At 42.8% G+C, this 14,045-nt stretch overlaps 1 protein-coding gene across 1 annotated transcript in view; it reads right to left on the bottom strand.

Annotated features, from left to right (window-relative positions):
* Positions 1-10,364, bottom strand: part of ERP44 (endoplasmic reticulum protein 44) — a 47,534-nt gene extending 37,170 nt beyond the window's left edge. Inside the window, exon 1 of the mRNA XM_053933547.1 lies at positions 10,123-10,364. Coding sequence (XP_053789522.1) covers positions 10,123-10,179 — 57 coding nt within the window. The 5' untranslated portion in view covers positions 10,180-10,364. The remainder of the gene's footprint in view (positions 1-10,122) is intronic.
* Positions 10,365-14,045: the final 3,681 nt, after the last annotated feature.

Below are 14,045 nucleotides of genomic sequence, written 5' to 3'. Positions count from 1 at the left end.
CTCAGCCTTATTTGATGCTGAGGGCAATGATGGTTAGAACTAAACAACGGAGCAGAGCAGCAAAGCAGCAGCAAACGTAGGGATGCTGCTGTGGCAATTAGCAGCTCAAGTTAAATTCTGACCCTCTTCCACTTTTACTATTACACCATCATGTTATTCTCTGCAATCTCCACCACAACAAACTCACATGTAACCACCCCATTTCCTAACCTCAGATCTCGAGCTTTCAACACTAGTACTTCCAGTATCACTATCTCCTTGTGCTGTAGATTTTGTTTTTCCTTCAGCATGATTGAGATGCCACTTCTCCTCAAATTACCTGTTAATACCGCAGCAAGAGGCTAAGATTTTGTTTGCACTACTATCAAAAGACAGCTACAATAATTTGTGATGCAGCCATTCGTAGTATGAAATGTCTGCCCACACGTTAAAACCACAGAGATTCAGTCCAGTGTTGTTGCTCCTCCCTCTTTTTCTGAGAAATCACAATGAGGAACACCTCAGAATGTCAAAATTACAAGCTTTCTAAAATACAATGGCATTTTGATGATCTCTGTTTATCATTCCCTTAACATCAGAACTCTGAACTTTAGAATAAGTCCACTTAAAACATAATCTGAACTTACATTACTTTGGTTATTTTATTTTCTTCATGCCAGGCATAATTGTGATGCACACTCTACAAACTTCCACTCTACACATGCAAACTGCCAATCATAGCATATTAAAGCTGTTGGGACATCCATTAGCTTGTCTCTAGCAAACAATTTTTAGGCTAGCATTTATTATTTGCTACCTTAAAATGACATATGAGTGGATAATGGAAAAGATCTTTCCAAATAAGCAGTGATTCTGTTTAATAGAAATACTACTCCACAGCTGCATTCTAATTGACAAGTTGGCATTGGAAAAATCTCCCAATTCAAATGAGGAGGTAAAAAAAAAAAGATATCTTTTTACAAATTAATCCATTGGCTTATCTTCTAGGAAAGAGCCCTGATTAAAGCAATGCCACCTGAACCTGAAGAGAAAATTCACCCTTGGGACCACAGCTGCATGTACCTTGAAGAATGAGAGGCTAATTTCAGACTGTGTAAGACCTATTTTGTTTCTGCCCTATACAGCTGCTAAGGTCCTGCACATATGCAGTCAATTTATCCTGGATAACTCTGAACAGCAGAAGAATAAATAATGCAGACGACTGGACACATACCACACATATTTTGAAATGCACAAAAGAAAATCATACAGAAAGTGGTCTACTTCTCTTCAAGGAACATTAGACCTGCCAGCTTCAAGCTGACTCCCACAAAAACATCCAAGAAAGTATTCCAGACTGGTCCTAAAAATAGTATGAATACACTAACATGCAGTGTTGAACTGGGAGCAATTTTCAGACACCCTGGCTCCGCAATCAACTAGCTTCATGTAGCAATCTTACTGCTCTCAACAGGGAAGTCTGCTGCAACCAAAACTGTTACCAAAGTCCTCATCGAGGTCAATTATATGTAGACATTTGCATAGGTTTAGCAAATTCTGCTGGCCTATGTTGACAGAAAAAAATTCTAAAAAGTCCTCTCCCCCTTCAATTATACCTTTTTAACCAAAGCAGATTTAAATGTCATTCAAAGGTAATTCCTGAGAGGCCCGAACACTGCTGAGCTCCCTTCACTAATTAATGGATCATTAGTAGGAAAGAACCTCTAACTGTTCACCCCCTGCACCACATACTGTCTTAATTACCTTTGTGAAGCAACCAATTTGTCTTTCAGTTATTGTGTCCAAAATCCCAAGTGAATTCACTCAACAGGGAGAAGGAAAAAAAAGGAAAAAAGTTGTTTCATACACACGTTTATGAAAATTCATAATTTGTATGACTGGCAAAGAATCTAGGAGCTAAGTGTTTCTAGCAAGAGTTAAGAAAGGGGATTTCAGTAAATTACGAGAGTCAGAAGTGATAGACTGACTAAAGGAACAAAAAGCTTTTCTTGGGATTACAAATATGGATACATCACTGAAAAGCTTTCCCTTTGTGCAGCTTTTGAAAAAGTTAATTATATCATCACTTCATAATCACGACAGCTATGGGAAACAGCAAAACACTATCACAGATGTTGTTTGCTTTTTCCAGACCATTGGAACAGGCACCTATTCCTTGCCTTTCAAAATACTTCCTTGCAGAGTTCCTAATGAACAAGTTCTCTCTGTGTTTATGCCCAATTGCCACACGAATCCAGTTGGAAACAAAATATAAGCTTTACTGCCAGTTATTTTACAACAGAGATTAGACTGCTCTTCTTCTCTCATTTTCACAAATCTATGAAAATAAAGCCCAAAAAACCCTTGCAGACATTCATATTTTTTTTGGATGCACCTCAATGAAATACACAAGAAACAGGCAAGAATCACTGATGCCAAACAAGACAGAAGACAGGCTGGCTGCAAAAAAGCATGCCAAGGAACCAGGTCATTTACTATACTCCATTTCTAGAGTTCTACATTCTACTCAGGTTTCGGTTTCCCGAACATCATTTAGGATACAAAGTTTCAGTCATAAAAGAAATCCAATCCACAGAGCTGTATCTCACTTAGAAACAATGTAGCAAACAATACACCTGAAATCTCTCTGTAAATTAACAGATCCTTCATTTTGGTCCCAAAGTGAAGCAGCTGGGAGACTCCGACATATAAAATGTGGAAACTTACATCTTCCAGGAAACAAGACTCTGGACCTCCTGTGTTTCACTTCATTGCCACTGCTAATGCAACTTTTACATATATGACTGGGGCTCGCACTAAATCCCATCTATAATCTATCATGCTATTTATTTTTTACCTAAAAATATGCACCTTACAGGACCACTGAATCAAGTGACAAGACCTGAAGGCACTTGAGTTTTAATTCAGTTCACTCATGAAACATGGCTCAGAAAGCCAAAAGGGCCCACAAGAGCCTGCTGACCTTCAAGGAGAACCTCTTCAGAGCTCAAAACCAATCCACTCCATGGGGCAGAAAGTTGGTACGGCAGAAGACTTGCTAGGTTAACACAGAATTTCTGGATGAGTAAAAAAAAAAAAAAAAAAAAATAAAAAAAGAGGGGAGCAGACAGAAGGTAGAGGTAAGAAAAATACTTGGTAGGAACAGAGAAACATTGCTTGAGGTGGCAGCAGTCCAAGCTCAGCTGGAGTTGAGAGAGGGATGTTACGGTAAGCTGGCAACAAAAGGAAGAGAGGAAGAGTAAGAAAATTGTAGGCTGCTGCTCAGCTAGCAGGGGACACAGAGACAAAGTACACAGAAAAGGCTTAGACACTCAATGTTGTCTTTGGCTGATTTTATACTGACAGTGTCTGAGCCCATAGCAGAGTTCCAGGGAAAAGAAGCATTACTCACATGAGTAGAAGACCAAGTTAGAAAGCTCTTCAGCAACTGGGACGTATTCAGAGACACAGAACCAGACCAAATGGCTTTTTTTCTCTGGGTCACCAGGACAATTATGAAAACAAATTTTCTTTCCAGAAGCCACATCCATCCAGCATATATCTGGAATAAGTAAATCAATCTGTTTTCTGTGGCAAGACATTTAGCTCTGTAAACAAGGAAAGAGTACTGGATGTTTTGCCTTGACTTTAGCAAGCTTCTAACACAGCACCTCAAAGGATCCTTAGACCTAAATTGTTGATGCATGCACTGCGTAAGTGAACTATGAAGTGAGTGACACAGCAGCTGAACTGCTGAGCTCAAAGGGCTGTAACCAAAGATACCATGTCCAAGTGGCCTCTAAGGAAGTTTCTCCAGACCAATACTGCGTTTAAGATTTGTCTGTAGTAATGACCAGAAAGATGGAACAGAGTGCCTTCTCAGCAGCTCCCCGAGGATACAGGAACTGGGTGAAGTGCTTTATAAGCTAGAGGGAATATCTGCTATTCAGACACCTCAAATGGCTGGAGAAGTGGCCTGACAGAAACCTTGCAAAGTTCCACAAAGGCAAAGTCCTGTATCTCTGTTGGAATAATAGGCTGAGAGCCAACCAGATGGAAAACAGCTTTGCAGAAAAGATCTTGGGGAGCAAGTTGAACAGGAGTCAGAAGCATGACCTTGCAGCAGAGACAACCACACACTGGGCTGTGTTAGCAAAAGTGTAGCCAGAAGACCATGGGAAGTGATTCTTTCCTTTCATCTGGCACTTGTGTGAGCACATCTGGAGGATTCTGCCCAGCTTTGGGACCAGCTGTACAAGACATTAACATATGGAAGTGAAGCCCAGCAGATGGCTATGAAGTGAGTAGTGACAGGAGATCAGGGTATACAAGGAGAGGGTGAGACAGCTGCATTTGTTCACCCTTAAGGAAAAATTATTACTGCTGCTACCAGCGACCTTATCAGAGGTTATAGAGAAGTTATCTTCCCAAAGATGCAGTGACAGGACAAGAGACAACATATACAATCCACACCTTCAGACAGACTTTTCAAAGAAAACTTGCAACGAAGTTTTGATTCAACACCAAAACAGGTGACCAGAGAAGTTACAGAACCTCCATCATTGGAGTTCTATAAGACAACTGGAAAAAAACCTGGGCAATTCCATCCAAGGTAGTTTTGCACTGAGCAGGGAGTAATACCAGATGACTTTAACAAGTCCTTTAAAATTTAAATGATCAAACTTCCAGTGACAATCAAAAAACCCAGAACTCTTCAACCTGATCCTATCAGGTAAACACAGTGAGACGCTTAATCTTTCTTGCTAAAGCCAGACATAGGTCAAGAAACAAGAGAGGGAAGAAACCTAGAACATTTACCATAATTACAACAGATGAAAAGGAGATTTACTGTGTTCAGCAGAAACCTTGTGCTGCATATATGATTACCAGTTATTTGCTGGAAGTATGCCCAGAGCATCTGCCTTTAGGTAACAACGTACGATGTTCTGTCCTCCATGCTTTCACCTTTCCAGCACTATATGGTTTAAGGTACAGATCACTGCACTTTGCATTTTGCTTAGTGCCACTGTAGGGGACATTTTAATGTCCTATCATCACCCATAGAGTAGATCTTGTGGATCACTGCCATTAAAGGTCTCTGTGTATGCATGTGAAGGAGCTTCCAGGTTTTGGTTTAGTCACTTTCTTCACTAGAAGAAGCTCCAAGTCACAGGTGCTTATGTGGAAGATAGAGTACTGGAACTTTGCACATGTTTTAATGGCATGAATGGCTCTTAGCTATAAAGGGTGTATTATCAGGGTAGTCAGTTTCTCAGTAGTAGCATATATAAAAATAGGAAAAATTACAGAATTCTTTTCCAACATGCCTTTTTGTAAAGCACTTTTACCAAAGCATGATTAAATGTGGAAACAGTGCTACAGCTGGTTTGGAAAAACACAGCATCCTCAACCAGCAGTGAAAAAACCATTCTGAGGTAATGTTATAGTATAGCAATAACTTTGCAGAATAACTCTTAACAAGGTAAAAAGAATTACCTGAGAGACAGTGAATTTGAAAATAAAATTAAAGCTATTCAAACTTCTAAAATCTTATCTATGAACTTTTTTTAATTAGACTATATGAGCACGTGACATTACTAACAGTTTTGGAAAAGAAAATTGCATGTGTTTCTTCCGATGGTTAGGATGCTCCTGATAAAGGAAGACATGTCAGGGAGAAAAGAAGGGTAAAGGCAGAACTCTCAAAAGGAAATTTGATTTCACTTCTTTTTCTAATTCTCTGTAACACACCTCTCCTCCTCTATTTCTCCAGGAGCTTTCTCCAGTTTGGAGTTTTGGAAGAATATTCCTTAGGCTCTGATGTCTACACTCTGTATTGCTTCTGCTTACATCCACAAATGTTCCTGCATTTCCTCCTCTAGATCACCAGAGAACTCACTCTCAAATGGGACAGGGGGAATAACAAATGAGTTATTGCTAATGCATCCAAACCCACTTAAAGCATTATTAAAGCACTTGTTTCTGAATTATCTCTAGACTCTCCTGAAGAGTTTTGAAGAAGGTCTGGTATAAAATTTACAGCAGATTTGAACACTTGTCTTATGCATGAGACAATTCCCTCCCCTTAAGCAAACAAAGTATCTGGAAGCTATACAAGTGAGGCTTACAAAAGAGTCTGCAAGGTGAAAAATTGGTTCTCCTGAACAGCAGCATAGAATCCTAAATTCTTTCAAATGAAATAGGTTTGATTAAAACATATAGAACATGGTAATTCTGCTTTCTTGAGAAAGCAATATTAGGGCCAATCTCTTGCTTAAGAAAGTTGTCCTGCAAGAAAAAACACAAAAAACCCCCAACCAAACAAAAACCAAAGCAGATTATGGAGGTGAACAGTAAGGACATCAAAAGAAAAAGCAAGGAGTTTCACAGCCACCAGCAACAGAATCTGAGATCTTAGTGTCAATAACTCATTTATACATTTTCCAGCATTGTTCGAGTCTTCTGTTCAAAGAAACAGTTCAGTTTCTTCCCTCTTCCCTCCTGAGCACTCCAAACAGGAAACTTGCCTGGCATAGCATGAAGAATACAAGTTGTCATCACAGAAATTCAAGACTCCTCTGCTTCCCCTCTCCAAAGGGGAATGTTCCTCAGTTGCCTGCTATTTCATTTAGAAATCATGACAGATGATGGACAACTCAGAAGTCCTGCGCTACTCTTGAAGGGAACCCATTTCATTGTATAAGGCTCAGTGGTCTAAATTTTGCCTGTAATTACAATTTCTGACTCATGCTCATATTCAGAATATAGTATTTTGAGCAGCAGTCTCAATTACAAAATTAGTTTTCTAATACAAATGCAGAGAGAGGCAAATGAACAGATATACGCTCTAGACATAAAATTTACAGAGTTCAACTTCTCCTTGGGCAACTTACTACATGTTTAACACTAAGCTAAAAACAATTTTTATTTCATTTTACTTTCATTATTTGGGTACTTGGTGTCATATTATCAAGATATGAAAGGCAGTGGCGGTAAAACAAGAAACAAAAATATTACTCTACAGTATTTTTTCCAGTTAGGAACTTCCCTCTTCATTTCCCTCACTATCCGTTGGTGGTTTCCTCCATTCACAGCTTTTGCTCAGGGGCACTGTGCATGAGCCTCCCAGGGAAGCAGTGAGCAATACAAGTGCCTCTCAAACACGTGCAGAAAGAAGCATGTGCAATAGTGTCTTGTTCTAGAATTTTCTTTAAAGGCAAAGTATACCCGACTGCGACTAGAGGCAAACATACAGAATGATTGGATGGAGCAAAGCCAGAGCCACACCTTGCCTTAGGGGAGAATGTGATGAGCCACTCTCCCATCAGCATTTATTCCTCTGTCTTGGATTCATCTTAAAGATCTGTCCTGCCCAGCATTAAGCAACATACCAGCAAGGCAGAAACATCTCACTCTCCAAGGACCCCCATGACATTACTATGCATGTCTTATTTCTGTCTGGCAAACAGCTGTACAAGTCCCTCTGCAGTCTGTGCTGTGCACTGCTCACCCCTCCACTCAGCTCTTGAGGCAGGGGTCGTCTAACCTCGTCTGTCCTCTCTCCAGTTTCCTTTCAACTCACAGCAGCCCAGTACAATGCTGAAGAGCTGGAAGGGCAAAGAGTTGTGCTGGGACTGCAGGTATCCCTTTGCAATGCAATCTCCCTCATGTCAACCCAAACTTCAGTGACACCAGGGAAGAAGGACACTAGCATGAGACACAAAGCCCTCTACAACTGCAGTAATCTCCTACTGTCAAACTTTAGACAAGAGAATTCCTTTTGATTTGACATTGTATATTTTCTTCTTTTTGCAGCATATTAAATTCCCATCTGGAAAAGAAATATGCTTATCCAAAAGTCTGGAAAAGAATTCCCGATAACTTCATTGCTACTACTAAACAAGACCAGCTCAGTAAGCTGTTTTTGCAGCTACATATAACTCTGTGTGCTGTCTTATGAACCACTGATGTAACACTAACAAATTCACTTATCCACAAAATACGCCATTCCCCAAGAGCCTCTGTTAGGTGCACGTCCTTTAGATCTGGAGCAGAAGGCCAAGTTGCACTGCTGGTCTCAAGTATTCATGGCAGTTGGTAACAAGAAAAACAAAGTTACCAGAACTTTAAAGCTAATCTGATACATCTTATCAGAGACACTGAGTATCACAAGAAAACAAACAACACACTTTTACAAAGTTTGAAAGAGGATCCCCTCACACTCCCAGACTGCTCGGAACAACTTTTCCAAAGCCCTTAACAAATCTACTAAAAGGAATGATTCATTGGTTTGATTCATGTAACTAGGCATCTTACAACACAGAGCCATGGCTGATATGATGACACTGAATAGTTACACAGATAACATTACACTTAATTGTATTTTTTTAAAAAACAACTCTGAACTGTTTTCTTCTTAAAGTTTTACGCATAGAGTTCTTTTAAACCACATTAGAAATGGGTTTAAATGACCCATACACAAGGAAATAGCACACAAAGTCCAGACAAGTTGCAGATTGTAGCTATTTTCTGCTAGTTTTCTTTTTTGTAGGCAAACATAATTATTATTGATGCATATTTAACTTGCATTGATCAACTGTGCCATGAAGAAAGAAAAATTCAATAACTTGCACCCACTTTTTCAAATCTCTAGCTGTCTATTTAATGGACACATTCCATGGTGTCTTTAAACAGTACACGCTTCTTGGTTTTGCTCATTAGTCTGTATTTAAAATAATAGTGAAAACCACATAAGCAATACTGTTTTAATACACAGATGACTGAAAAGTATGAGGTTCCTAACTTCAGTCTCTCATATAGTGTTTTGGCATGCTATTGCCGTCTATATATATATATATAAACATTTCAAACGTGTTTTTTCAAACCCTACCGATCACGTTTTCTAACCCTGAAATGACAGCAAGTTCGCAATTCTTTAACCAGAGCTTACCCAGGTAGAAGTGCACATTTCAAAGGGATAATGAATATTTCTACTGTTCATTATGGAAATGTCCTCACATTCCTAACTATTTCGTCCATTCATTAGCAGCTATATTACTCTGTATTCCTCCTTGGCCTTCTAGAGTTCTAGCTACCATTACCTCCAATTATTCTTTAATTTTCTGGCCCATTTTATTCTCCCAAATGCTTAAAATAGATTGACTAATATCCTTAGTATCTTAAGCAAAAAATCCTACTAAAATTTATTCACATAACTCCCCCTTAGTTCTGCAAGTCACTTATGTTACAAAAGGTCCAAAATCCGGCCCAATACATCTCTGGAAAAGTAAGAGCCACCACATCAGTCTGGTTAAAAAAAAAAAAAAAAAGAAAAAAGAAAAAAAGAACTATAGTGCAGGCAAGTTATCGCCACAAAACACACACATCAGTGATTGCGTTTGTGTACTGGCAAAGCCAGGAGGTGGCTTAGGCCATGCGTGTAATGCCAGCCTTAAAAAAAACTAAAAAAAAAAAAAAAGCTCTAGTCTGTCAACTAAAGATCACAGAATCAGTGAGGCTGGAAAGGGCCTCTGAGATAATCGAGTTCAACCTATGACCCAACACCACCGTGTCAACTAGACCACGGCACTAAGTGCCACATCCAGTCATTTCCTGAACATCTCCAGGGACGGTGACTCCACCACCCCCGTGGGCAGCCGATCCCAGTGTCTAATCACCCTTGCTGTGGAGAGATTCCTCCTGGTGTCCCACCTACACCTCCCCTGGCGCAGCTTAGGGCCACGTTCTCCCGCCCTGGCGCCGGCTGCCTGGCAGAAGAGGCCGCCCCCCACCTGGCCACAGCCTTCTTTCAAGGGGCTGCAGAGGCCCCCCGTTCCCGCCGGCTCCGGCACCCGAGGAGCCGGGGCGAGGCCGCACCGCCCGGCCGGCCACTACCCCGGGCCCGGGCCCGGGAGCGGCCCCACCCCGTGCGCGCAGCCTATCGGCCTCGGCCACACCGCCGGGCCCCGCCGCCGGGGCCGCGCCCTCCCTCCCGGCCTCCTTCCTTCCCGGCCGCCCGCACCTGCTGGGCGGGGGAGGGGAGCGAGAGAGGAACCCCGAGCGGGGCCCGCCGGCCACCCCAGCGTCGCCCTGCCCGAGCCGGCGCGGGGAAGGGAAGGGCAGCGGGGAGCCGGCGGCTTTTACCAGGAGGAGCAGGAGGCAGCCAGGGTCAGGCTGGAGCGGGAAGATGGCGGGTCTCATGGTAGATCGGGCGCCCGGGAGCGGGGAGGGGAGAAGCGCGGCTCCCACTCTCCGCGGCGGTGGCGGCGGCTCCTCCACTTCCCCCCGTCGCCAGGAAACACCCGGGCAAGTTCCACCGCGGGGCCCGCGCTCCGCCGCGCGCTCCCGGGGCACGCCGGGAAGCGTAGTTCCGGGAAGGGGAGGGCAAGGAGGAGGAGGAGGAGGAGGAAGGAAAGGAGAGAGAGCGAGAGAGGAGGCGTGGAACCCAGAGCGCACCGGGGCTGCCCGCGGGGCGGCGCCTGGAGGCGGCGGCGGCGCGATGAGGAGAAGGGCGGGGTGAAGGTGAGTTACGGGGCGCAGCTGCAGCACCGGGCAGGGGAGAAGGGAGGGAGGGAGGGAGGAAAGGAAGGAGAGAGGGAGGCGGCTCCTGTGGTCTGGGCGAGGCAGGGTTAACCCTTCCCGCCTTGGTGGCGAGGTGTCCTGTGGCACCGCACCCTCTTCCGCTCTGGGTCGCTCCCTGCCGGTGCCCAGCGGCTGTCCGCGTTTCCTTAGGATCCCGCCTTGTACCTTCAGCCGGGACTGGGCAGGCGGGTTTGGCGTAGGGAATAGGAGAAGCGGTATATTAGGCACTGTGCGCCTTGTGGTCTTCGTGTCCTCGGAGTTTGGGAGGAAACTTTCTGCTTGGAAGCCTGTGTGTGACGGGGCAGAGCGGCTGCTGGGAGCGTTGGGAAACTTTCGCTCGGGCGGAACGTCATCGTTGATGTTTTTCCCTTGGCGCTTCAACAGATTTGCGCTTTCTGTCGCTTCCTCGGTTATAAATGCTGAAAATGAAGAACATCTAAAACTCAGGGCTTCGCCGTCTTCCAGTAAAACTTTGGACCTTGCAGAATACGTACATGCTCTGAGACCTTGCAGAGCTGGCTCAAAAGGATCACAGAAGGCTGCTTTGCGTTTGTCACATTTCCAGTATGCACACGAGTGCAAGGAGGGAGACGGGGTGTAACGCCGTTTAGGAAATCCTTTACATCAGCCTTTCTCAAGTTAGGACTTGCTTGGTTTCAAAGAAAGCCTGACAGTCTCAGACTTTGTGTGGCCCTGCAAAGATCTTGTGGCCTGTCAGTTTCATGTGCTGCAAACACTCTCACACGCATAGATATACACACAAGTCATGTATTTTTTATAGTCTGAAATTGAAACTTAGCTTTTATCAGTTCTGCTATGACTACAGAACTTGTGCTCTTTGATCTGTAGAATGAACATCTTGTGCAATAACTCACATTTGAAAAATCTTTGATATTTTTTCAAAGCTCAGTCTTCACTTGGAAGCCATCAATAAAATTTCATAGCGTGATTGTGCTATCATGTTTAAATTTTAACAACCCCGTGTTTTGCTGAACAGAAAAATGATGTAATTCTTGCTATCTGCGTAATGCAAAGTAGACATATTGTAGTTTGGTATGAAATTTCACACACCTTGGTGTCCATGTAAGAGTCCCTTCATTCTAAGTCGCTTGAGAAGGCTAATATTTTTCTATATGTTAGCTTAAAGAAGAAAAATTAATTATTTACTTGATTCCAGTAATATGAATTGGGTGTGTTCCGATATTGCTTATTACCGATATTGCCAATTATGTAGCATTTTATAAGCAGATCTTTTACTTGTTTCTTGATTTTTATTGACTAAATATTTCTTTTTTTTTTTTTTTGTAATGGGCAAAAAAATCCAGCAAATCTTCCAGACAGCAGTTCATCTGGTTTTACAAAAATGAGAAAAATACCTGAAGAATGTTACAAATTTTCCTTTTCTAGTCCCTCTTAATATTTCAAAACTTCTCTAATGCAGAATTAACCCATTCAATGGAATCATAACACTTTAGTAAGAATTGCTGTAGAGGTAATGGGTTGCTTCTCTCACCTGTATAATTACTAACACTTTATGCAGAAATAACTGTTGCTTTCATCTGGAAACTATTAACATCTTTCATTATTAATTCTCTTCTATATGCAGTCATTTTTATAGAAAAATTATTGTTGGTGTTATTGGGATGTTTCTGGTGCTTCACTGAGTTCTTTGCTATTTGTTGAAGTTTGTGCTGCTGCCCCTAGATTTCTTATATTTTCGTTTATTTGTTGAGAGGTAAAATGTGAAGAAAGTGGAGGAACTAGATCATAAGATCCCCTGAGAAAATGCTTTTGAAGGTGTGGGGTCAGTCAGTGCTGATCAAGCACCACCTTCTAAGGGCACAGGAGCTGGTAATTCCAAAATGTCATAACTCAAGCACACAAAGTAGAAGGCTGGCACAGCTGACCAGGGATCTTCTTTTGGAGCTCATGGAAAAAAGGAAGGTGTATGCGCAATGGAAGTAAGGTCAGGTGACTCATCAGTTGATGGAATGCTTTTGGATTTCATTAAAGCTTGCAGTACTGTCTCTCAGAGTATCCTCCTGGACAAAACATCCAATACACAACTGGATAAACGTGTCATGTGTTGGGTGAGAAACTGGCTCCCAGGTTGGGCACAAAGGGTTACAGTGAATGGGGTGACATCAGACTGGGGACCTGTCACTAGTGGGGCTCTGCAGAGCTCCATCCTCGGCCCTGTGATTTTCAATATCTTCATTATTGACTTCGATGCACAGTTGGAAGGGATACTAAACAAGTTTGCAAATGATGCAAGATTGGGAGGAGCTGTTATCTCCATCAAGGGCAAAGAGGCTCTGTAGAGAGAATTCAACGAGTCAGGGGACTGGGCAATCACCAACCGTGTGAAGTTTAACAAGGCAAAATGCTGGATCACGCACCTGGGTGCATGGACAGACTGGGGAATGAGATGCTGGAAAGCAGTGCTGTGGAAAAGGAGCTGGTCAATGGCAAGTTGAACCTGAGTCAGCAGTGCCCTGACAGCCAGGAGAGCCAAGCCTGTCCTGGTGTGCATCAGGCACAGCATCGCTCACCAGGCAAGGGAGGGGATTGTCCTGCTCTGCTCTGCACTGGGGCAGCCTCAGCTTGAGTGCTGGGGGCAGTTTTGGGTGCCACAAAATAACAGGGATATTAAGCCATTCAAGAGCATCCAGAGGAGGGCAAGGAAGATGGTGAAGGGCCTTGAGGGGAAGCCGTATGAGGAGCAGCTGAGGTCACTTGGTCTGTTCAGCCTGGAGAAGAGAGACTGAAGGGAGACATCATTGCTGTTAAGACCTCCTTGTGAGGGGAAGAGGAGGGGCAGGCACTGATCTCTTCTCTGTGGTAACCAGTGACAGAACCCAAGGGAATGGCCTAAAGTTGTGTCAGGGGAGGTTTAGGTTGCATATCAAGAAAAGGTTCTTTACCCAGAGGGTGTTTGGGCACTGGAACAGGCTCCCCAGGGAATGGTCACAGCACCAGCCTGACAGAGTTCAAGAAGTGTTTGGACAGTGCTCTTGGGCACATAGGGCGACTCTTGGGCATGTTCAGTGCAGGGCCAGAAGCTGGATTTCAGTGGTCCCAGTGTGTCCATTCCAGGTCAGGATTCTGTGATTCTATATGAAGGACTATAATAAGTTGATACTTGATAACTAACTTTATTGGTTACTTAATTAAAGCATGCATGGCAGTACTCTGAAGAAGTCTGATTTGCACAGAAACACTTTACAGACTTTTGCAAAGCTTATGAATTAAAATTTGTGTTTAAGGCAATGAAACTGCAACATATAGGTATATATTTCTTAATGAAGGTTTTTTTTTCTGGTGAATTTTGGCTAGAGGTAGATTTAATTCATAGATAAAACCTGTGTTTTTTCTGTTTTTAACAGAAGTTTGCTCTCTTTAGCATTGTTTGAATAATGTTAATGACTCATTATGAAAATAATTCTGTGTTATTAATGTGGTTTTGGGTTTTTTTCTAGAACTGA

Source organism: Vidua chalybeata, chromosome 1 (genome assembly GCF_026979565.1).
Source record: "Vidua chalybeata isolate OUT-0048 chromosome 1, bVidCha1 merged haplotype, whole genome shotgun sequence".
Classification (NCBI taxonomy): domain Eukaryota; kingdom Metazoa; phylum Chordata; class Aves; order Passeriformes; family Viduidae; genus Vidua; species Vidua chalybeata.
Note: the sequence above shows the minus strand (reverse complement) of the source record. Positions and strands in the feature narration are given on the sequence as shown.